Source organism: Lycium barbarum, chromosome 2, assembly GCF_019175385.1.
Source record: "Lycium barbarum isolate Lr01 chromosome 2, ASM1917538v2, whole genome shotgun sequence".
NCBI lineage: Eukaryota > Viridiplantae > Streptophyta > Magnoliopsida > Solanales > Solanaceae > Lycium > Lycium barbarum.
Window position 1 is genome coordinate 127084458 of NC_083338.1, and position 22908 is coordinate 127107365.

General features: G+C 32.3%; 1 protein-coding gene across 2 annotated transcripts; it reads right to left on the minus strand.

The window, feature by feature from the left end:
- Positions 1–540: 540 nt before the first annotated feature.
- On the minus strand, positions 541–3288 carry LOC132627135 (NAC domain-containing protein 2-like). 2 transcript variants are annotated; one of them, XM_060342293.1, is made up of 4 exons: positions 3002–3288; positions 2184–2461; positions 1315–1488; positions 541–1241 (listed from the first exon to the last, which is right to left on the minus strand). In XM_060342293.1, the coding sequence occupies exons 1-4, from the start codon at positions 3162–3164 to the stop codon at positions 1182–1184; spliced, it is 675 nt and encodes a 224-aa protein (XP_060198276.1). In that variant the 5' UTR covers positions 3165–3288; the 3' UTR covers positions 541–1181. The 2 variants fall into 2 exon arrangements, with proteins under 2 accessions (XP_060198276.1, XP_060198275.1); XM_060342292.1 differs by having other exon boundaries at positions 541–1488; positions 3002–3287.
- Between the last annotated feature and the right edge of the window lie 19620 nt (positions 3289–22908).

Sequence of the window (22908 nt, forward strand, 5' to 3'; positions counted from 1 at the left end):
ATAATTAAAAAGTATTACACTTATATAATATGGGCTAATTCATAACTAATTCACTCACTCATTTATCACCCAACCCATAGTTTATCAACATGAAATATGAGCGGGCTGAAACTCAATCCGTTTTTATTCAAATCATTTTCAACATGCCCCAAATCCAATCACACCCAGCCATTTGCCACCCCTTGTTGCATTCAAGGTATTCCCTGTCAGTGCACCATCTAACATGGTACTAATAGGTTTTCCAACAAACGACGTGTCAATTAATTTCTTGGTCGACAATGGTAGAGATGAAATGATATCATGATCATTAGCTGGATATTGAAATGTATATAACAACGGCATTTTGAAATCATATCCTACCGTGTACTCTTAAAACGAAGAAACTGCTTTCCCGTTTCAATTTATATAGAACCTATTTAATTGAATACGAAATTTAGAAAATTTAATGTTAAACGAATCACATGTATTTTATGTGAATATAAATTGTATAAAGACAAATTATTTTCAAGTACAAAAAGAATTCATTTTTTTTAGCATGAATTGATAAAAAAATAAACTAACATAAATTGAAACGGAAAGAGCATGTTCGTACAATCTAGCTAGTCCAATAAGTCAATGAGATCACTTACTACGATGACAATGACAAATTCCCATTGGGAGTACATCCAAAACTGTTATACTTAATGTATTCTAATAAAAAATACAATAAATATACGATTCTATAACTTCAACTTCTTCTTCTTCTTCGTTTTTTTTAACAATATACACCAATTTTTTTTTTCTTTTTTCTAAAGCAATCACCAATGTGAAAGCAAAAGAAGAGCCAAACGTTGTACAAACATCCGCACATGCCCTGTCATTGACCTCGGTCTCTTTTGCACGTGCGACAAAAAATTGAAGCAGGGACCCCCACTTACTTCATCACTCCAACAAATTACACCCAATAACCTCGTAAATGTGCAATCTCAAACTTTTGACCATTAAGGAAAAAATTCCTGCCTTCCTGAAGGCTATTCTTGTAAATCAACCATCATCCTTGGCTATTTCTCAAAAGGGATTTTGTAGGTACATGAACATATCCCGAAGTGGCGACATCTCATAACAGCTCTGTAAGCTGTTATCCGCGGTGGCATCAGTGTAATTAAACGGAAAATCAAGGGCTATTGTTTTCTCCCATTCGCTTAATTTCGGTTCGCTTTGAACTTCCCTCTCGCACGTGACCTCCATCGAAGGCACCTGTTCTGAACAGCTTGAATCAGCGTGAAGTTTAGGGAGAGAATCTGATGAATCGAAGTGCATGAAATCATTGTACACCTGCTGTGACGTTATCGGTGGTCTTGTTGAGACTGGAAATGGAAGAATTTTTGGCTTCATATCTATTTCGCTTGCAGGTGGCGACATTCCGATGTCAGTTTTTTGATGATTGAATTGTTTCTTCTCGATTGTACCCTTCTTATTGTATATTCGACATAACACCCAATCATCCAGCTGTCAAAAAGAAAAAGGGGAAAAAAGCCGTTCGATCAGTCAAAAGGATCAAATCACAACCGTCAAAAAAGTTTCAATTAAAGAGTTAATGATAAAAAACATAAATCAATTATCACTTTTTTCACGAGTTTCACTCCGCTAACTATTAATTGTTCCTTTTTTCTATTTAAATTATCACTATCTATGTATTAAAATAAAAATTTAATTATTAACTGTTCCTTTTTCTACCGGATAGAATTTAAATTTTTCTGTGGGAAAAGAAAACAATGGATAATTAAAGTGTATTTAATACATTGACTGTGATAGTTAAGTTGGGAAAAAAAAACATGATAGTTGAAGCGCCAAACAAGCAAAAAAGATAGTTCATTATCTCATATAAATCACTCTCAATTGCTCTCTCACATTGGAGAAAAGAACGAAAAATATACTCTTCTGTCTCAATATATATGTTTGACTTGGCACAATATGTAAAAAGGAAAAAAATACTTTGACATGTACGATTAGAACAAACCTTAAATATTTATATAACTATAAATGAATAAAAAGGAATTTTAAAATTAAATTATTTTTAATTATAGGTGACATTTTATGACAAAACTAAAAGGGAAAGAATTGTAACAAGGGAGTAATAATTTTCCATAATAAGAAAGTTAAATTCCTCTCAATCATAAGTCTAATTCGGCTAATTTACTCACCCTTAAACTATTATTCTTGTTACGAGCAGATCGATCGACATGAGCAAGGCGATATTCGTGCATAATCCAATTAGTCTTTTCTCCTTTGGGAGCTTTGCCTGCGTAAAATACCAATGCTTTCTTAATTCCCATCGCCTTCGGACGACCAATTGGCTTATCCGCACCCGTCGCTTTCCAGTACCCGTTTCCTGCAGCTCGATTCGGGCGTGACCCGTTTGGATACTTCCGATCTCGCGGTGAAAAGAAGTACCACTCTTTCTCCCCATACAACGCCAAATCTGAAACAAGAAATTCTTCATTATTAGAATTTTTTAATCAGAAGTGAATTTAGAATTTCTAGGAAACAAACGGAAAAAAAAAAAAAAAAACAAGTGGAATTGCTTCCTAATCTTTCTAATAAATAACTCAGCATTCAATTAGATATACTATTCAGCTTTCTTAGAGTATCAGCATTTAATATTACTTCCTCTATGTCAATATATGTAATACTTTTCGTTTTTTATTAAATTTTAAAGTTAAATTAGATTAAATTAATATAATATTCTTAAGACTGCACAAAAAGTAATAATATAAGGTATAACGTTTCTCGTATCAATTAATAAATATTAATCAAAATTCATGCCGTTTAAATGTAAAAGTGACAGAGGGATATATCAATTCTAAAAAATATCGTACATAAAATATATATTTTTACGGGAAGAGCATGGATTCACGTGTCCCATAATTTATATATGTAAATTCGCCCGGCCCTGTTTTCAACTATCAGAAACGAAATTTCTTTAATTTTAGAACAGAGTGAATAAATTGCAGAAAAATACCAGGAAGATCCCATGGGTTGTACTTGTACAAATCAATTTCAGCTATAATGGGAACAGCAATGGGCTGTGCCGCACATTTTCGACATAGATAGTGCATCACAAGCTCTTCATCAGTTGGATGGAATCTAAATCCAGCGGGAAATTGCAATTCCATCCCTCCCATTTTCTTTTTTGCAATAATTTGATTTGAATTGCTCTGAATTGCAATAATTTATTTTTCTCTTGTGTGGAGTGTGTAAATACTGATTATATTAAGATTTATGAGAGGTGCTTTGAAATTTGAAACGTAGAACACAAGAGGAAGAAGGTTATATATAGGAGTTGTGAGGGACACGTGGCTAAAGAAGACGGCCGGTTCTAGAATAAACGTGGGGGTGATAATGTCAGGAAAAAATAATTAAATATGTAATAAAATAAGGTGGAGACGTGTGAACGAATTGAAGTGGGGGTGGTGGTGGAGGTGTTGATAAACAAGATGGGTGGGATATTGTCACTGCTTACGTATTGAGTTTTGGATGAGAGCGGTAAAAGAGAAACTACGTGGAAATAGTGATATGAGGGAAGGAGCATTTGATTTTGCAGGGCATTTGTGTACTCCTCCGTTTCAAAATATTTATTGGCTTTTTGCTTTACGCGCCCTTTAAAAAATATTAATTAGAAGGAATATTTTGCTTATTTTACCTTTATTTATATTTAAATTATAATTTGTCTCAATTAAATATTTACTTTATTTATGTTTCATCTACAATAATGATAAATTTCTGCTAAGGGTAAATGAAAAAAAAATAATTAATTGTGTCTTAAAAGTCTAAAACGATAAATAATTTGAGACAATATTCTTAGTAACCACGACAAATATTTTGAGATAAAGAGAGTATGGGTCTTTAATTTTTGCCCTTTAAATTAGTATTCTCTAGGCCTAATTTATATGACACTCTTTCCTTTTTTTTTTTTTTTTGCGGAGTGTCCTTCAAATGCACCGGTCTTTAATTTTTGCCTTTTGCCTAAAACTCCTAGGTTCCTAAATCGAACCCCTACTCAGTCAAAAATTTTAAAAAATTTCGCCAAGTTGAACTTGAATTCGCAAGACAGAGTTTTGCCTGCGAAACTCTGCGCCTACGAAACTCCGCCTTAATTCTGCTTAAAGGTAAAATTCTACCTTAGGCACACACTCTACCTTAAGACAGAGTTTTAAGGTATAGTTTAAAACTCTGCATGCAGACCTAAATTTGATCCGAATAGGCCTACATTTGCTATAAAACTCTGCCTTGCTAATTTTTTTTTTGACTGAACCAGGGTTCGAACCCCAAATCTCATGGTATTAGGCGAAGTGCAAAAATTAAAGACCACCAATTTGATGGGCAAAAATTAAAGACCACCCCAAATAAGGGCATTCCTGCGAATCGTCTCTTTCCTTTTTCGTCAATCTCAAAAAAAAAATGATAGCTTTCTATATTCGTTAAAATTGAACTTTAGGTTTATTTTTTATCTTTAATGAAATGATACAATTTTTTTATAATTTGTTTCAGACCACAAGGTTAAAAATTTTTCTTTTATTTCTTAAATTTTGTACAAGTCAAATATCTTCATATAAAATGGAAAGAAGGAAATAGTTTTTAATTTTTGTCATTCAACATTTTTTGCACGACATAATTTTAGATTTTACTCAGCATAATTTAGATTATATCACATAAGTTATGTCGGGCACGACAAAATTTTAAACTCCACATTAAACTTTATAAAAACAGAACTTATGTGAAAGAACTTAATTCCTATTGAATTTATGCTAAGCAAAGCAAAAATTCAGTTTCTCAAGATAAATTCTACTTATGTCGAGCCAAAGCTTTGGATACTTTTGGAGTAATATATGAGTACTAGGAAAAACAAATTGACCACTAGGAAAAACAAATTGACCACAGATATGAAGAGTAAAAATTAAAGACTAGTGCGTTAGAAAGGCAATCCGCGCAAAAACTCCGATTTGGAGTGAAGCTCAGTGAGGTGGAGGTACATTCAGGGATTGACTTGACCAGCATCACTTTTTTAAGATGACAAAACATCGTGGGCCCCACTTTTTTATTTTATTATCTTATGATTTCTCTGAAGTTAAAATTTATACTACTAAAGTTCTAACAAGAGGAGGCTGGAACTATGGTTTCCTAGTCGTGACGTACGTACGTATAATTACCATCACACTGACGATATTTAAATAAATAATCAAATGAAAAAATTGTGGTAAAAGAAATAAGATCAATAATGCAACTCATCGAATATGCATTGTTCTTAACAAGTTTTCGAATTAATCCTAATTTTTCTCTACAAATTTCCTAATTTGGTCTAGTAATATTTCTTTACAATGAGCGAAAATTTACTACTACATATGCTTCTTAGTCTAAGCAATCATGCTGTTTTAATACCAAAACGAGGTTGTATGTTTGAATCCACTGACTAGAATTTGACTCATTGTGCAAATGCAATCTATTTGAGTTTTTTTTTTTTTTTTTTTTGAGGAAAAACGTAGTGTTATGTGATCCAAGCTTATTCAGGTCACATGCCTTGACTTTTTTGACAGTTTGGTAATCAGTATCCTAATTTGATTATTGACTTTAGGGTCAGTAGGGTTGTCCGTCCTATATAAAAATGAATAGGTGATTATTTTCGTTAAAATTTAATTTAAAAAATTAAGGAAGTTAAGATAAATTGACTCATTATACTCGGAACAAGACTTCTGTTGAAATCTATCACAAATTTTTGTTTTAAAACTCTCTTTGGCTTGCACGCATTGGGTTATTCTTACTCATTTTGACTATCACTCTCAATAACGTCAACACTGTCTACCTAACTCATATAATTGGCTAATTCTCTGTCAGAACATGTACTGTTTCAATTAATATTTGCCTTTTCTTTTTAATTAATGATGAAAAATAGCTGAATATTTCAGTACCATCTTTTTAAGTTGCGCTCTTTGTATCTTACAAAAAGCTCTCCAGTTCCAGTTTAATAGTCCCTTTTTTATTTGCATAAATTTTTGTAAGATAATTTTAGATTTAATTTATGATATTATTGGAGGTAACAGAGTTCAGATTATTTTGAAATTAATAAAATTTTATCTGGAAAGTTAAAAATATTAGGCAACAGATCCTCGTTGCAGACCATTTTAGGATGACCCACAACAAAATATGATACCTTTTTTTCTTTTTAAACAAAGGTTAAAAGATCTAATTGCAAGTATTAGAAGATAGTCGCTTAAAATGTCCTTTTTTTCCCATCAATCATTAATTTCAGTTATAAACTACAACTCTAGCTGTTGAAACAGTGTTGCTTGAGTTGAGACTTTTTAGATCAACAAATCGATAGTGCCAGACTGCCAGTAATAGCAAAGTAATACTACTGTAGACATAATTATCTTGACCCCTTTTAATAACTCAGACTTATCAAAATTTTAAGTCCCCTCTATTGGTTTTTCTTTTAGTATTTTCATAACAAGAGGATCATGTCCTAATTATTATACGAAAAATGCATCTCTACTAGCTAGCAACTATTGTTCTATTTTCACACATAGGTAGAATTTAGTATGTTTAATCCATTCCATGTTAGCTAATTAACATCCTGAAGTCTTTCAAATGATGAACGTTATGGTGGAGTGATAAGTACTCCTTCATCGATCATTAACCAAAGATCTCGGGTTCAAGCCTTGTGTATTGAGTCGCCTTTGTATGGAGCGCTTATCCTCCCAAAGTGAGACTTAATGAAGCGAATATACTGAATTAGTCGGGCACAAAAGGGGTACCGGACACCAGGTGAGAAACCAAAAAGAAAATGATGAGTTGAACTGATAAAATTTTAAAAAATCATCTTAAATAGTCGTATGTCTAAAAAATAGCCGAAATATTTATAATTAATGTATAATATATGATATTGATTAGTGACTACAAATATTTTTGACGAACGGTTAAATATTCAACTTTTTCCTAAAATTTATTGCCCGTGCGAGTAGGATTGAACATGATTAGTAATTTTGTTTGGCCAAGCTATGGAGATAAAGTTCTTATTTTAGAACGTTAAGGTGTTTGACCCTGTAAGGGGAAAAAATAAGTATTTAAGTAGCAGCAGAGACAGTTTTTCAAAAGCAAAAAAAATAACTTTTTCCAGAAGCCCTTTTATGACATCGGTCAAGCTTAAAATACTGTTCTAATAATACTCCCCCTGTTGTTCACTTTAACTTGTCCACTATATCAAAAATAAATTTTCAATTTTACTTCTCCACTTTAACATATCAAGAGAAATACAAACTTTTTTTTCTTTTTGTTTTATACTTAACGTTAATTATTCAATTCCAAATAATTTGGGAGACTATACATTAAATTAATATGAGTATTATGGTAAATATATACTTCAATTATTAATTCTTAAGTGGCACGCAAAATTAAAATAGATAAGTAAAAATGAACAGGGGAATTATTAACAAAAATACACTTCGAATTAATTAGTCAAATACTAATAACAAGTCTCAAAACAAGATTTTTTTTATTTTTATTTTTTTAAAAGCACTTTTGAGGGATTCAATGCCTTTTTATGGCCCTAGCTATCAATAATAAGGAAGACTTACGCATTGGATTAGGTCATGGTTTACAATCACCTTTGGTCACATTAAACCCACTGTGCGTAATTGTGGAGGAGCATACTCCTGCCACGTTGATACGAAGTGTTCTTACTTTAACGTGACTCAATTCTATTGGACAATTATGTAAAGTCAAATACTTTGACTCCACCACACGGCTAAAAGCTTATTTTCTATTTTTATTTCACGTGTCCAAGCTATTTTATCATTGTCTTGTGAAGGTCGGTGTTGCTTTTAATTAGTATTCCTTCCTGTCACATTTTATTTGAAGTATTAGTATTTGGGGAGTCAAATATTTTTTTTAATCTAATTATAATTTTTTAGTTTTGAATCATTAGGTATACTGACTTGAAATACTTTTTATGTAATTTTTAGATAAGTTAATTTCATTTTTATAAGATTGAAGAATCTATATTCAAATTTATAGTTAAACTTAAGCATTTTCACCCTGGTATTTCAAGCTCTTTCGCATAAATCTCTTCTTTCATGTTGAGCAAAAATTCGAAATGCTAAGAGTGGAGGTGCTCTCACTTATGTGTCCAATTGAGAAGTGGCGCAGTCATTCCCATTTGATTCCACATCATTGTTGGACCACTGCACTGGGAATTCATTAAAATACAACAGCTAGAGTTGTAGTTTATAACTGAAATATTAAGTTATACCTCTATATATATATATATATATATATATATATATATATATATATATATATATATATATTTAGTATATATATTAAGTTATACTAAATATATTTAGTATATATATATTAAGTTATACCTATATATATATATATATATATATATATATATATATAGTATATATATTAAGTTATACATATATTTAGTATATATATTAAGTTATACATATATTTAGTATATATATTAAGTTATACATATATTTAGTATATATATATTAAGTTATACCTATATATATATATATATAGTATATATATTAAGTTATACATATATTTAGTATATATATTAAGTTATACATACATATAGTACATATATTTAGTATATATATATATATTAAGTTATACCTATATATATATATATATAGTATATATATTAAGTTATACATATATTTAGTATATATATTAAGTTATACATACATATAGTACATATATTTAGTATATATATATATTAAGTTATACATATATATAAGTATATGTAAGTTATACATATATATGTATACGAAAAACACTATTCTGTATTGCTAACTTGCTGTTAGGCTGTTAGTCAGTAAATATTTAAACTTTAATTATAAAGTTGTATAACATATGAAAATATAGCTACAATATACAAATAAATACTATAATATATATATATAATACAAAAAACAAAAAAAAAATATTTTAAGCAATCCAAACCGGACCGGTTCCGGTTTGGACTTTAAAACCGGTAAACCGGAACCGGCCGGTTTCCTAACCGGTTCCCGGTCCGGTTCCGGTTGGAACCGGTTAACAGGCATACATGCAAGACAAAAGGAACTCATCTCTACTGACAGATCAAGGAATTACGTTAAAAGGAATTTTAAAAAAAAAATGTAGTATATAGTGTTGCACGTAGGATTTGGACTTGCAACTTAAATTAAGACTTGAATTCCCCTTGCTATTAATTATATTAGAATTTTTCTTTATGTTAAGGAAATTTCAAATTTAACAATTTACAGAAAATGGTAAAAATAATGTTATCTATTTATACAGTATAATATAATCTTCAGGTCAAGCGGATTCAATTGAACTCATTTTCTTTCTCTTTAACTCCATCGGTGCTCATCTCTTGTCCGGGCAAATTTTACTAGGGAACAATATTACAATATGTTCCAAGTCATAAATTTAAGAGTTAACGGTATAAAACAGATTGAATTATCACTTTTTCGTGGGTTTCAAATCACCATATCTCTACATTTAAATTGGATACGAGATAAATATACATCGCTATGGTGTATGGTACGGCTTTTATTTTTTGTTATCCCTTTTTAAACTTGGAATACTCTTATATGAGTTTCAACCTCTAGTAAGAACCAATATTTTACTTTATTACTTTACTACTACTTAGAAGAGGGAGTTTGGTCGTCCCTCTTCGTCGTCCGTTGATGGGCCCCATTAAAAAAAAAAAATTGGGCCCTATATTAAACAGGCCTTAAAAAAAATTGTAAAATAAATAAATTGTGGATCCCATATATATTAAACAACTAATATTTAAAAAAAATTGTGAGCCCCATATTAAATACCAACCAGTATTATAAAAAAAAAGTGAATCCCATATTTAAAAAACAAACAATGTTAAAAAAAAAAAAAGTGGGTCCCATATTAAACACCATGCGTATTCGTAGCAAACACTAATATAATAAAGTTTTAGATACGGAGCACAAATTACAATGTTATATCAATCGTGTTTTGAACATAGTACATATAAAAAAAAAACAAATTTGGGCCCCATATTAAACAGGCCCATAAAAAAAATTGTAAAAAAAATAATTGTGGGCCCCATATATATTAAACAACAACTAATATTAAAAAAAAAATGTGGGCCCCATATTAAACACCATCCAGTATTAAAAAAAAAGGTGGAACCCACCACATCCAAACTCACGGGAAAAAAAAAAGTGAACCCCATATTAACAAAATCAAGTAATATTAAAAAAAAAAATTGAATCCCATATTAAAAAAACAAACAATGTTAAAAAACAATTGTGGGCCCCATATTAAATACCGTGCGTATTCGTAGCAAACACTAATATAATAAAGTTTTAAATACGAAGCACAAACTACAATGTTATATTAATCGTGTTTTGAACATAGTATCCCATATTGACAAAATCAAGCAATATATATATATAAAAATGAATCCCATATTAAAAAAATAAACAATGTCAAAAAAAAAAAGTGCATACTTTGTGTTCTTAGCAAACACTAATATAATAAAGTTTTAGATACGAAGCCCAAATGACAATGTTATATCAATCGTGTTTTGAACATAGTATATATAAAATAAAAATAAAAAATTGGGCCCCATATTAAATAGGCCCATTAAAAAACATTATAAAAAACAATTGTGGGCCCTATATATATTAAACAACAACTAATATTAAAAAAAATGTGAGCCCCATATTAAACACCATCCAGTATTTAAAAAAAAAATGGAACCCACCACATCCAAACTCACGGGAAAAAAAAAGTGAACCCCATATTAACAAAATCAAGCAATATTAAAAAAAAATAAAAAATTGTGGGCCCCATATTAAACACCGTGCGTATTCGTAGCAAACACTAATATAATAAAGTTTTAAATACAGAGCACAAATTACAATGTTATATTAATCGTGTTTTGAACATAGTATCCCACATTGACAAAATCAAGCAATATATATATTAAAAAAAAATGAATCCCACATTGTGGGCCCCATATTAAACACCATCCAGTATTAAAAAAAAAGTTGAACCCACCACATCCAAACTCACGGGAAAAAAAAAGTGGACCCCATATTAACAAAATCAAGCAATATTGAAAAACAAAAGTGAATCCCATATTTAAAAAACAAACAATGTTAAAAAAAATGTGGGCCCCATATTAAACACCTTGCGTATTCGTAGCAAACACTAATATAATAAAGTTTTAAATACGGAACACAAACTACAATGTTATATTAATCGTGTTTTGAACATAGTATCCCATATTGACAAAATCAAGTTATTATGTTCACTAAATATACTTAAAATATTTATATTTTAAAATAAGATAGAATTTAATGCAAAAGACAACATGACAAGTAAAATGAGCTAAACCGAGAATATTTACCAACAATTAAAAAATAGTATTTCTTCGTTTAGATAGAAAATCAATTTTTACAACAAGTCTTCTCTTTAAAAAATATTAATAAATTTTTCGATTTTGTATTCGTAGCAAACATTAATATAATAAAATTTTAGATACGGAGCACAAACTATAATGTTATATTAATCATGTTTTAAACATAACATATACTCTCTCTCTCTCTCTCTCTATATATATATATATATATAATCACTATTCAAAGACAACTACATACACATAGGGCCCGTGCGCATAAGCCGTCTAGTAACTTATATAGAAACATGGGTTTTATGCTGATCGTCGTCCATCATGGCATTTTCGCAAATAAAATGAAAAGTGAGGGTAATTAATGCTTCATTCTTCAACTCTTATTTTGACTCTCAACACGTGTCTGTTGTGGCAGACCCTATGTCCCCTTCTTCACATTTTAGGTGTCCTCATATTTTCAATGGAAGCTCATATTGCTGAATTCTTGCCTGCACTGTAGGTTCCGCTTATATCATTTCACGGACCTCACTTTTCCCAAACCCCCAAATACAAAATCATAATTCAAACATGGATTGTTACTTTAATTAAAGAAAAAATCAGTTCTGCCGTTTCTATTTGTCTGCTCTATAATTTTGCAGTGAACAAGTAATTGTTCTATTTTTAAATAAAATATTTAGAAATTGAATTTAAAATCTTTACTACTATTACAGAAGAGTTACATTAATTTTTAAACTTTAACTATAAATTTGGATATGAAAACTTTAATTTTTTTTAATTAAGTTTACATATTTAAAAACTAAATAAAAAATACTATAAATCACAATAATGGATAATTTAAAATATTTAAAAGTGATATGAGAAACATTCTAACTTATAATACCTTTCTTATAATTTTCAAATATATAAACTTTAATTTTAAAATATTAAATTAATTAATATGATTTAGTTCCGATCTCTTGAGAACTGAAACATGACAAGATATATATATATATATATAGAGAGAGAGTAGTAAATCACCACCATATTTAAATTATATGACTATTTTTTGAAAATGCAAATTAATTAAAAAAAAAATCTGTTGGACTTAACCATAATAATTTATAGTTAACTTGCTTACACTTAATTTGTGATAGACAAATTCCCTAACCATATAAAAGACAAGAGACAATTACAGATAGTTTCGAACATTAATTTATGATAGTAAGTTCATAATTTTTTCATTTCAACTATATATGAAAGGGTTGTACTTGGAATTTAGGACTATAAGAATGCTATTTGAATTAATTGAATTATAATTGTTTTCATTACTCACTCCATCTCAATTTATATGACATCATTTGACTACGCACAAAATTTTGAAATGTAAAGTCCAAAACAAGTCTAAAATATTTGTGTGGACTGTAAATCATTTAATAAAATTAAGTTGCTTCTGCAAATAAAATTAAAGATGATATTTTTTGTCGCGATAGATTAAAAAAAAAAATGTGCTACGTAAATTATGACACATGAAATCCTAAACTGTCTTATTTTTCAAGTTGGGCCCATGCTTGCAGGGGCTCACCATCATCTAGTCTAATTTGAATAATATTGAGATAAACTCTTCATAGTGAACGACCAGCTGTGAGATCACAATATTCTACCGGTTCATTGGTGGGAGATAATACATAATACCATCCAATTGAAAGAACCATCAATATTTTAAATTAAATATTTTCAGATTTTTCCTCCCAAATTTCACTCTTTTTATGATAATAAAATCTAACAACACCACTTCAACACAACGGAAGAGTTCTCCAGGAAACATGGTTGTGAGTTCAATTAGCCGTGAAATACGCTCTTCCTAATTAGGTTCTTGTTGTTCTAACTCAGATCAGATTATCTCCGATCCCGAAAGGGACACGAAATAATAAGTTCAATATTACACGGAAATACTATATACATTCACCCCTCACAAAGAGAAAATATAAAGTTCAATAAATTTGGTGTTACTTGAAGAGTAGTTCTTATTGATCACTCTTTGTCATTTATTTCTAAAAATAGAGGAAAATGGAGTGATATTCGTTGATTAGGCGATTATTCCGCGTTAGTTTACAATTCTACTTGAAGAAATCGAGCCTGTCAAGATAAGGACACCAAGTTTTGATGCTATCTGCTATTCTTTTTTATTCCTTTCTTTTTCTTTTTCTTTTTCTTTTTTTAGCAAAAACCATTCAACCAGGCTATTGCTTGAGATGAAGAGGGGATTTGGTGCGACCCCTATACTCGTCTACATCATTTCCCAAAAATAAACATGGAGAAGAACATAAACTTTATCAAATTCTTGATTTTAATGTTACGTTGTTTAGAAAGCAATGGAAGGAATCTGGATATATGCTGTGGAATAAAGCATGTAAAGCCAAGGACCTAGGAATACTTTTAATAAAATGAAGAATACATTACACCCAAAATAAATTGATCATTATTAATGCGTTCATCTATATTTTTACAGCAAATACCAACTAACCTAGCTAGGACCTCCCTTTCTCCTATTTGTATTAATTTAGTTTCATATGTAAGCCTTAAAGTTCCATTGTGGTGCCAATATATTGACAGAGCTTTCTCTCTTGTTGTTCTATTGCCGTTCAATCAATGACTCATCTCTATGAGATTCACAAGTTATGCACTTACGTTTCTCCTAATACCTAATAATGTTGCATTTTATGTTGATGAAATTGAGGATGACGATTCCATTAATGAACTAAATATATAAGTGGAGACTACACTCTAGCACTTGTTCAAATTAATAACCTACTATCTGTTTTGTTGATTCCCAAGAAGAAAGTTAAAGTTCATAAAGAATACTAGAATAGATTAAAAATCAAACTCATATGCACATTTTCAGCTAAATCAATTGCAATAGTATTGTGGCGATCAAGGTGGGGTTATAGTAGTTGATGGACGGTAGTATTTCAGTGGAGGTAAAATGATCACTAGAAAAAGTGATAAAAATGTAGGTGAGATGAGAGAGAATAGTTTAAATGAAGTGATTTCTGTACGCAACTTTTGTTTTTTATTTTATGAATGTCATTGGATTAAGTGGTGGTGGAGTAATAATGATTTTGAAGTTCTATTTTTCTAGTGGAGAAAGCCAATTGTTACGGTGGTAATGATTAAAAAGAATGAAACGACGACCGAAACACTGAAATTTGGATCATTTCTAATGAATGTGCAAGTAGGGCAATTTTAGATCATTTCGCAAAGTTTTAAGGACAGATATTAGAAAGCCTCTATCACTAACTAATAAAGGAAAATTGAGTCTATCTTTGTGACTGTAAAAATAGATCTAACCTCACTTATTAGTGATTAAGTGGTGGTGGAGTACAAAGGAAACTCGTGAGGAAAAGTGAGTTAAACAAATGGCGGGGTTGGCAAAACTCTTTAATTAACACTAGGAATTGTATGTTTTCTTTTAAAATAATCTGTATAAGTCTAAATAAAGTTTCTGAATCTGTAAAACACTTAGTAAAAGCGGATTACACAATCTGTAAAAACTATAAACCAGTAAATTACAGAAAATGGACAAATGAACAGAAACAGTTTTAGAAAAAAAATAATAAATATTCAGAACATAATCGAGCCCACTTAGTTCAAAGTGTGTCCTTAAGGAAATTATTCCCCTCACAGTACTCGAGGTTGATGGAATATCCCCTCCCAGGATAGAACAATTATCTTACCAAAATAGTAGTACTCCAAATTCTGGTAGCGGCGAACCACTCAATGGCAGTATATCACACAGAAAAGAAAACTTGTAAGAAGAGTAGAAGAATAGAGGATTTCAGAAAAATTCGTAAGTAATAATCTGAATATTAACTGGAATTTATAGCCATTAACGCACTGGTTGGGAAAAGGTTTGCACCTTTTCAGAAAGGTTTGCAACCTTTCAGAAAATGTACGTTTTAAAAAAAAACGGAGGGAAATTTAAATTAATCCGGGGAGAAACGGGTCGCGGGTCAGACACGCGGATCCGGGTCACTAACGGGTCAGAATCTGGAAATAATTAATTAATTAATAAATAATTAAATTAAAATTTAAAAGAATTTTGGTCCAAAAAGATTATCAATCAATCAGATCATTTGACCAAAGCCAAAGCCAAAGCCAAAGCCGAGCCGAGCGAGCGACGACGACGGCGCGTGGGGTCCTTTCCCCCTCAACCCTTTTAGCAACTAGAGAAGGTGTAATGTAATATGTACATCTCTCTTTTTCTCTCTTTTTCCTATGTGGGACAGATGCTTTAACCAAAGCACAAGGAACCTTTTACATTTCCCAAAGCAAAAAAGGGACCTTTTATATTCCCTTCACTTTTCATCCCATCATTTCCCATTCACCAATATCAAAAAACCCAACAATCCCCCACATGAATGGGGAATGGCCATAATATAAAAGAATGCGCGGACAAGTGTGATATACAAGCGAAGATTGACTGCATCTGGATAAGTAGGTTTCCCTTTGAACTTTCCGTAGTGAACTTACATCGGATATACTCGATCAATCGGTAGATTTGATATCTTTGAACCGTCGAACTTTGTTGTATACCTAGACAACATAAATCACACAATCAACCTTCAACCATTTATGGTTCTCACGGTTGTGTTCGTTTCAGCCATGAACACCGCCTGGTTTCATGAGTGCATAGAGAATGGGCCTTCACTATCATTCCCTTTTAAAACGGCTTACACTTAACACTCACATAGGTGATTTCTAAACATGTGGTCTTATAGCCACATTATCTGGTCATACACTGCCAGATTTAGATAATCATTAAAAATCTTAATGCTTTATTAACTCATTAACAAGCCATAAAGTTTTATCCTTATTTCTGAACATTGTCTTCATCCGAGAATGGGTTGAGTTGTTTGACAATGTTGAACCGTCAGTCATAACTTTGTTTGATCTCTTTGAACCTAGTTCTTGGGATCTCCAGTCTGCTAGGTAGAGTTACCGCCATGATGACTTGTCCTCGGCCTTAACCCCATTCCCATTGATGATCTACTAACTCCCTCTCTAGATAAGCCTTTTGTAAGCGGATCCGCTACGTTATCTCTTGACTTTACATAGTCAATCGTGATAACGCCACTAGAGAGGAGTTGTCTAACGGTATTGTGTCTTCGTCGTATGTGACGAGATTTTCCGTTATACATTACGCTCCCTGCCCTTCCTATTGCTGCTTGACTGTCACAATGTATACATATAGGAGCCAAAGGTTTGGGCCAGAATGGAATATCTTCTAAGAAATTCCGGAGCCATTCAGCTTCTTCACCGGCCTTGTCTAAAGCTATGAATTCAGATTCCATAGTGGAACGGGCGATGCAAGTCTGTTTGGATGATTTGCAAGACACTGCTCCACTCCCAATTGTGAAAACATACCCACTCGTGGATTTAACTTCAGACGATCCAGTGATCCAATTTGCATCACTATATCCCTCAATCACTTCGGGATATTTATTATAATGCAAAGCATAGTCTTGAGTATGTTTCAGATACCCCAAAACTCGTTTCATTGCCATCCAATGTGTGTAATTGGGATTACTTGTAAACCGACTCAGTTTGCTAATGGCACATGCTATATCTGGTCGTGTACAATTCATGATATACATCAGACTTCCCAACACTCTCGCATAGTCCCCTTGTGATTTACTTTCACCTTCATTCTTTTGAAGTGCGTAACTCACATCAATTGGAGTTCTGGCAATCTTGAAATCCAAGTACTTGAACTTGTCAAGTATTTTCTCTATGTAGTGAGACTGTGATAATGCTATACCTTGTGGAGTTCTATGAATTCTGACTCCTAAGATTACATCAGCAACTCCTAAGTCTTTCATATCAAATTTGCTAGCCAGCATGCGCTTTGTAGCATTTATATCTGCCATTTCTTTGCTCATTATCAGCATGTCATCAACATACAAACAAACAATGACTTCGTGACCTGGAGTGTTTTTAATGTAAACACATTTATCACACTCATTGATTTTAAAGCCATTTGCCAACATGGTTTGGTCAAATTTAGCATGCCATTGTTTGGGTGCTTGTTTAAGTCCATAAAGCGACTTTACAAGTTTGCACACTTTCTTTTCTTTACCAGGAACCACAAAACCCTCGGGTTGTTCCATGTAAATTTCTTCCTCCAAATCACCATTTAAGAAAGCTGTTTTAACATCCATTTGGTGAATTTCAAGACCATACACGGCTGCCAGAGCCACTAACACCCGAATGGACGTTATTCTTGTTACAGGCGAGTATGTGTCAAAATAATCAAGGCCTTCTTTTTGTCTATAACCTTTGACTACAAGTCTTGCCTTATATTTGTCAATAGTGCCATCAGCTTTCATTTTCCTTTTAAAAATCCATTTAGAACCTAAAGGCTTGTTTCCAGGAGGAAGATCAACCACTTCCCATGTGTGGTTATCTAAGATTGATTGAATCTCACTATTGACTGCCTCTTTCCATAATGCTGAATCAGAAGAAGACATCGCTGCTTTAAATGTTTGAGGCTCATTTTCAAGTAAGAATGTCACAAAATCTGGTCCAAAGGAAGTAGATGTCCTTTGACGTTTGCTACGCCTTGGATCCTTTTCACTTGGTGTACTTTCCTTTGGTTCTTCCCGCGGTCGTTTAGATCTTTCACTTGACGACTCACATTCAATTTTATACGGATAAATATTTTCAAAGAATTCAGCATTATCTGATTCAATTACCGTATTAACATGAATTTCGGGATTGTCGGATTTGTGAACCAAAAACCGACAAGCTTTGCTGTTTGTAGCATATCCAATAAAAACACAATCCACAGTTTTTGGTCCGATTTTTACCCTTTTAGGTAAAGGAACTTGTACTTTTGCTAAACACCCCCACACTTTGAAATATTTCAAGTTGGGTTTTCTTCCTTTCCATAGTTCATATGGAATGGATTGTGTTTTGCTGTGGGGCACTCTGTTGAGTATTCGGTTAGCTGTAAGGATAGCTTCCCCCCACAAGCTCAGCGGTAAACCAGAACTTATTAGTAAAGCATTCATCATTTCTTTCAATGTCCTATTTTTCCTTTCCGCAACTCCATTGGATTGTGGTGTGTAGGGGGCAGTGGTTTGATGAATAATTCCATATTCTAAACATATCTCTGCAAAAGGAGATTCGTATTCTCCACCCCTATCACTTCTAATCATTTTTATCTTTTTATTTAGTTGATTTTCGACTTCATTCTTATATTGCTTAAATGCTTCTATTGCTTCATCCTTACTGTTTAGCAAGTAAACATAACAATATCGAGTGCAATCGTCAATAAAAGTTATGAAATACTTTTTCCCACCGCGAGATGGTATTGACTTCATATCACAAATGTCAGTGTGTATTAAGTCTAAAGGATTTGAATTCTTTTGAACGGACTTATACGAATGCTTAACAAACTTTGATTCAACACATATTTGACATTTAGATATATTACACTCAAATTTAGGCAATATTTCAAGATTAATCATTTTCCGTAAGGTTTTGTAATTGACATGTCCTAAACGAACATGCCATAAATTATTTGACTCCAATAAGTAAGAAGAAGCAGATTTTCCATTAATACTGGCAACAACCATTACATTAAGTTTGAAAAGGCCCTCGGTGAGGTAGCCCTTTCCTACAAACATATCATTCTTACTAAGTACAAATTTATCACTAACCAGCACGCACTTAAACCCATTTTTCACGAGTAGTGCGGCTGAAACTAGGTTCTTCCTAATTGATGGAACATGCATGACGTTGTTGAGAGTCAGCACTTTGCCGGATGTCATCTTCAACAGAACCTTTCCATATCCTTCAACTTTGGCTGTTGCAGTATTTCCCATGTATAGCTCCTCGTCAGGTCCAGCGGGAGTGTAAGTTGTAAATGCTTCCTTAACGGCACACACATGTCGAGTGGCGCCAGAATCAAGCCACCACTCCTTTGGGTTGCCAACCAGGTTGCACTCGGACAGCATTGCACATAGGTCATCAACATCTTCCACCATGTTTGCCTGACCCTTGTTTTTCTCTTTGTCCTTCTTGGGTGCACGACAGTCGGGAGCTTTATGGCCTGCTTTACCACAATTGTAACAATTGCCCTTGAATTTTTTCTTGTTAGGATACTTCTCTTTTCCAGAACGCCTCTTCCTTTTATTGTTCTTTTTCGGAGCAGCATCTTCAACGACACTTGCCCCTTCAATTGGTGAACTCTTACGGTACCTCTTATCAGCGGTTTTGTTATCTTCCTCGATCTTGAGACGAATCACAAGATCCTCCAATTTCATTTCCTTTCTCTTGTGCTTAAGATAATTCTTGAAATCTTTCCATGAGGGTGACAACTTCTCAATCATTGCAGCCACTTGGAATGCTTCATTCACTACCATACCTTCAGCAATAAGGTCATGGAAGATAAGTTGAAGCTCTTGAACTTGGGTTCCAACAGTTTTTCCATCCACCATTTTGTAGTCTAGGAATTTGGCAACCACAAACTTCTTCAAGCAAGCATCTTCAGTTTTGTACTTCTTTTCCAGTGCACTCCATAATTCTTTGGAGGTCTCTACTGCACTGTAGACGTTGTACAAATCATCTTCTAAGGCACTCAAAATATAGCCTTTGCACAAAAAATCAGCCTGTTTCCAAGCCTCAGTAACCATGAACTTCTGATTGTCAGGCATGTCGGCGGCAGGCACGGGAGGGTCCTCACTGGTGAACTTTTGCATACCAAGGGTGGTAAGCCAAAAGAACATTCTCTGCTGCCATCCTTTAAAGTTGGCACCGGTGAACTTCGAAGGTTTCTCAGCCGGTGGCACAGCAGCACGGGTTGTAGGCGTGACCGCTGGTGCAATGTTCACAGAAGGAGTTCCAGTCGCAGAAAGAGTTTCAGTCTCAATTGCCATTCTTTCTTTGTCACTGTCAAATCGACAAACTGTTTTAGTTAATAAAACTAGAATAGCAATTAAATCACAAACTTAAACGATGAAGATTTTATTTCTTCAAATCGCAGTATAATTATGAACTTTGGTATTCCAACGAAGTTTTTATATCTTCAAGTCAGAATACTAATATTCATATGGAGTAGAAAACTACAGAAGTTTTAATCTCCTTAAACACAATACAGATTATAATATTATATAATAATTTCCTTAAGATTGTTTTCTTTTAAAATAATCTGTATAAGTCTAAATAAAGTTTCTGAATGTGTAAAACACTTAGTAAAAGCGGATTACACAATATGTAAAAACTATAAACCAGTAAATTACAGAAAATGGACAAATGAACAGAAACAGTTTTATCAATCAATCAGATCATTTGACCAAAGCCAAAGCCAAAGCCAAAGCCAAAGCCAAAGCCGAGCGAGCGACGACGACGGCGCGTGGGGTCCTTTCCCCCTCAACCCTTTTAGCAACTAGAGAAGGTGTAATGTAATATGTACACCTCTCTTTTTCTCTCTTTTTCCTATGTGGGACAGATGCTTTAACCAAAGCACAAGGAACCTTTTACATTTCCCAAAGCAAAAAAGGGACCTTTTATATTTCCTTCACTTTTCATCCCATCATTTCCCATTCACCAATATCAAAAAACCCAACATTGTATGTTCCAAGTTTGTTGCAAGAAAAAAAAAAACCGTCTACGTGAAACGAACCAATCATTTTCCCACAACATAATTATGCCAAAAGGTTCAAGTTCAACCAAGTGGCGACCCTCGCCGCCATTTTGACAGCCACACTTTTACCACTATTCAAGAAAGTGGAATAAATTCATCTTATCTTATCTTTTCTCTTTTCTTTTTGGAATCTAAAATTTACTAATTTAACTACTTTAATTTAGTATCGGGTAAGTGTTGCTCGACGGAAAAAGCATTTTTTACCAAATGTTGTTATGTTCTAAATTTTTGATGGTTTGAAATTGACATTTTTAGGTGAAAATGAAAAATTTCATTCATCTCACGATACGTTGATGGTTGATGATCAATCTTACCCTTGCTTTATAGTCTTTCCAAAATGTGGCAAGCCTCGCCGCATTTTGACAGCCATGTATTCAAGAAAGTGGAATAAATTAATCTTATCTTTTCTTTTTCCTTTTTTTGATATCTAAAGTTTACTAATCTAATTAATTTAATTTGATCGTGTAAGTGTTGCTCGAGAAAGAAGTGTTTCTTACTAAATGTTAGTATTATATTTCAATGGTTTGAAATTGATATTTTTATTGAAAATGTGAAATTTCATTCATCTCACAACTCGTTGATGATTAATCAATCTTATCCTCGTTGCATAGTCTCCTCCTATTTCAAGATTTTGTTCTTTTCTTGGGTAATTTTCCTTTGTGACAAAACATTCTTTTTTCTTTCTTTTTTTTTTTTTTCGTTTGACATCTAAATTTTGCTAATCTAACTAACTTAGTTCAATATCGTGTAACAGTTGATCGAGGAAAAAGCGTTTCTTACCAAAATGTTATTATATTTTAATGGTTTGAAATTGATATTTTTAGTTGAAAATGAGACATTTTTTTCATCTCCCGACACGTCAATGGGTTATCAATCTTATCCTCGCTACATAGTCTCCACCTACTTCAAGATTTTATTTTTTTCCAAGTAATTTTCCTTTGTGACAAATGACATTCTTGTTTATTTTGGTATCTGAAATTTAATAATTTAACAGATTTAGTTCAGTATCGTGTAAGTGTTGCTCAAGGAAAAAGCGTTTCTTACCAAAATGTTATTATATTCCAATGGTTTGAAATCGATATTTTTAGTTTAAAACGATAAATTTCAGTCATCTCATGACACGTTGATGCTTGATCAATTTTATCCTCGATGCATAACCAGAATCTCAACCTACTTCAAGATACTGTTTCTTTCCTGAGTAATTTTCATTTAAGATAAATGACATTCTGTTTTTTTTTGTATCTAAAATTTACTAATTTAATTCAATATCGTGTAAGTGTTGCTAGAGGAGAAAGCATTTCTTACCAAAATGTAATCATATTCCAATGGTTTGAAATCGATATTTTTAGTTGAAAATGAGAAATTTCATTCATCTCATGACACGTGAGTGGTTGATGAATTTTATCCTCGATGCATAATCTCAACCTACTTCAAAATTTTGTTTTTTCCTCAGTAATTTTCCTTTGGGACAAATGACATTCTTTTTTCTTTTGGTATCTAAAATTTACTAATTTAGTTCAGTATCGTGTAAGTGTTGCTCGAGGAAAAAGCATTTCTTATCAAAATGTTATTATATTCCAATGGTTTGAAATTGATATTTTTAGTTTAAAAAGAGAAATTCATTCATCTCATGACACGTGATGGTTGATCAATTTTATCCTCGATGTATAATACCATAATCTCAACCTACTTCAAGATATTGGTTTTTTCCAGAGTAATTTTCCTTTGTGACAAATGACATTTTAAAAAAAAAAATCTAAAATTTACTAATATAATTCAATATCGTGTAAGTGTT

Coding starts and splice junctions, on each gene's coding strand:
- LOC132627135 (XM_060342292.1), bottom strand. CDS start 3,164: ATGGGAGGGATGGAATTGCAATTTCCCGCTGGATTTAGATTCCATCCA. Junction 2,462..3,001: donor CAACCCATGGGATCTTCCTG/GTATTTTTCTGC, acceptor TTCTTGTTTCAG/ATTTGGCGTTGTATGGGGAG. Junction 1,489..2,183: donor ACAAGAATAATAGTTTAAGG/GTGAGTAAATTA, acceptor TCTTTTTGACAG/CTGGATGATTGGGTGTTATG.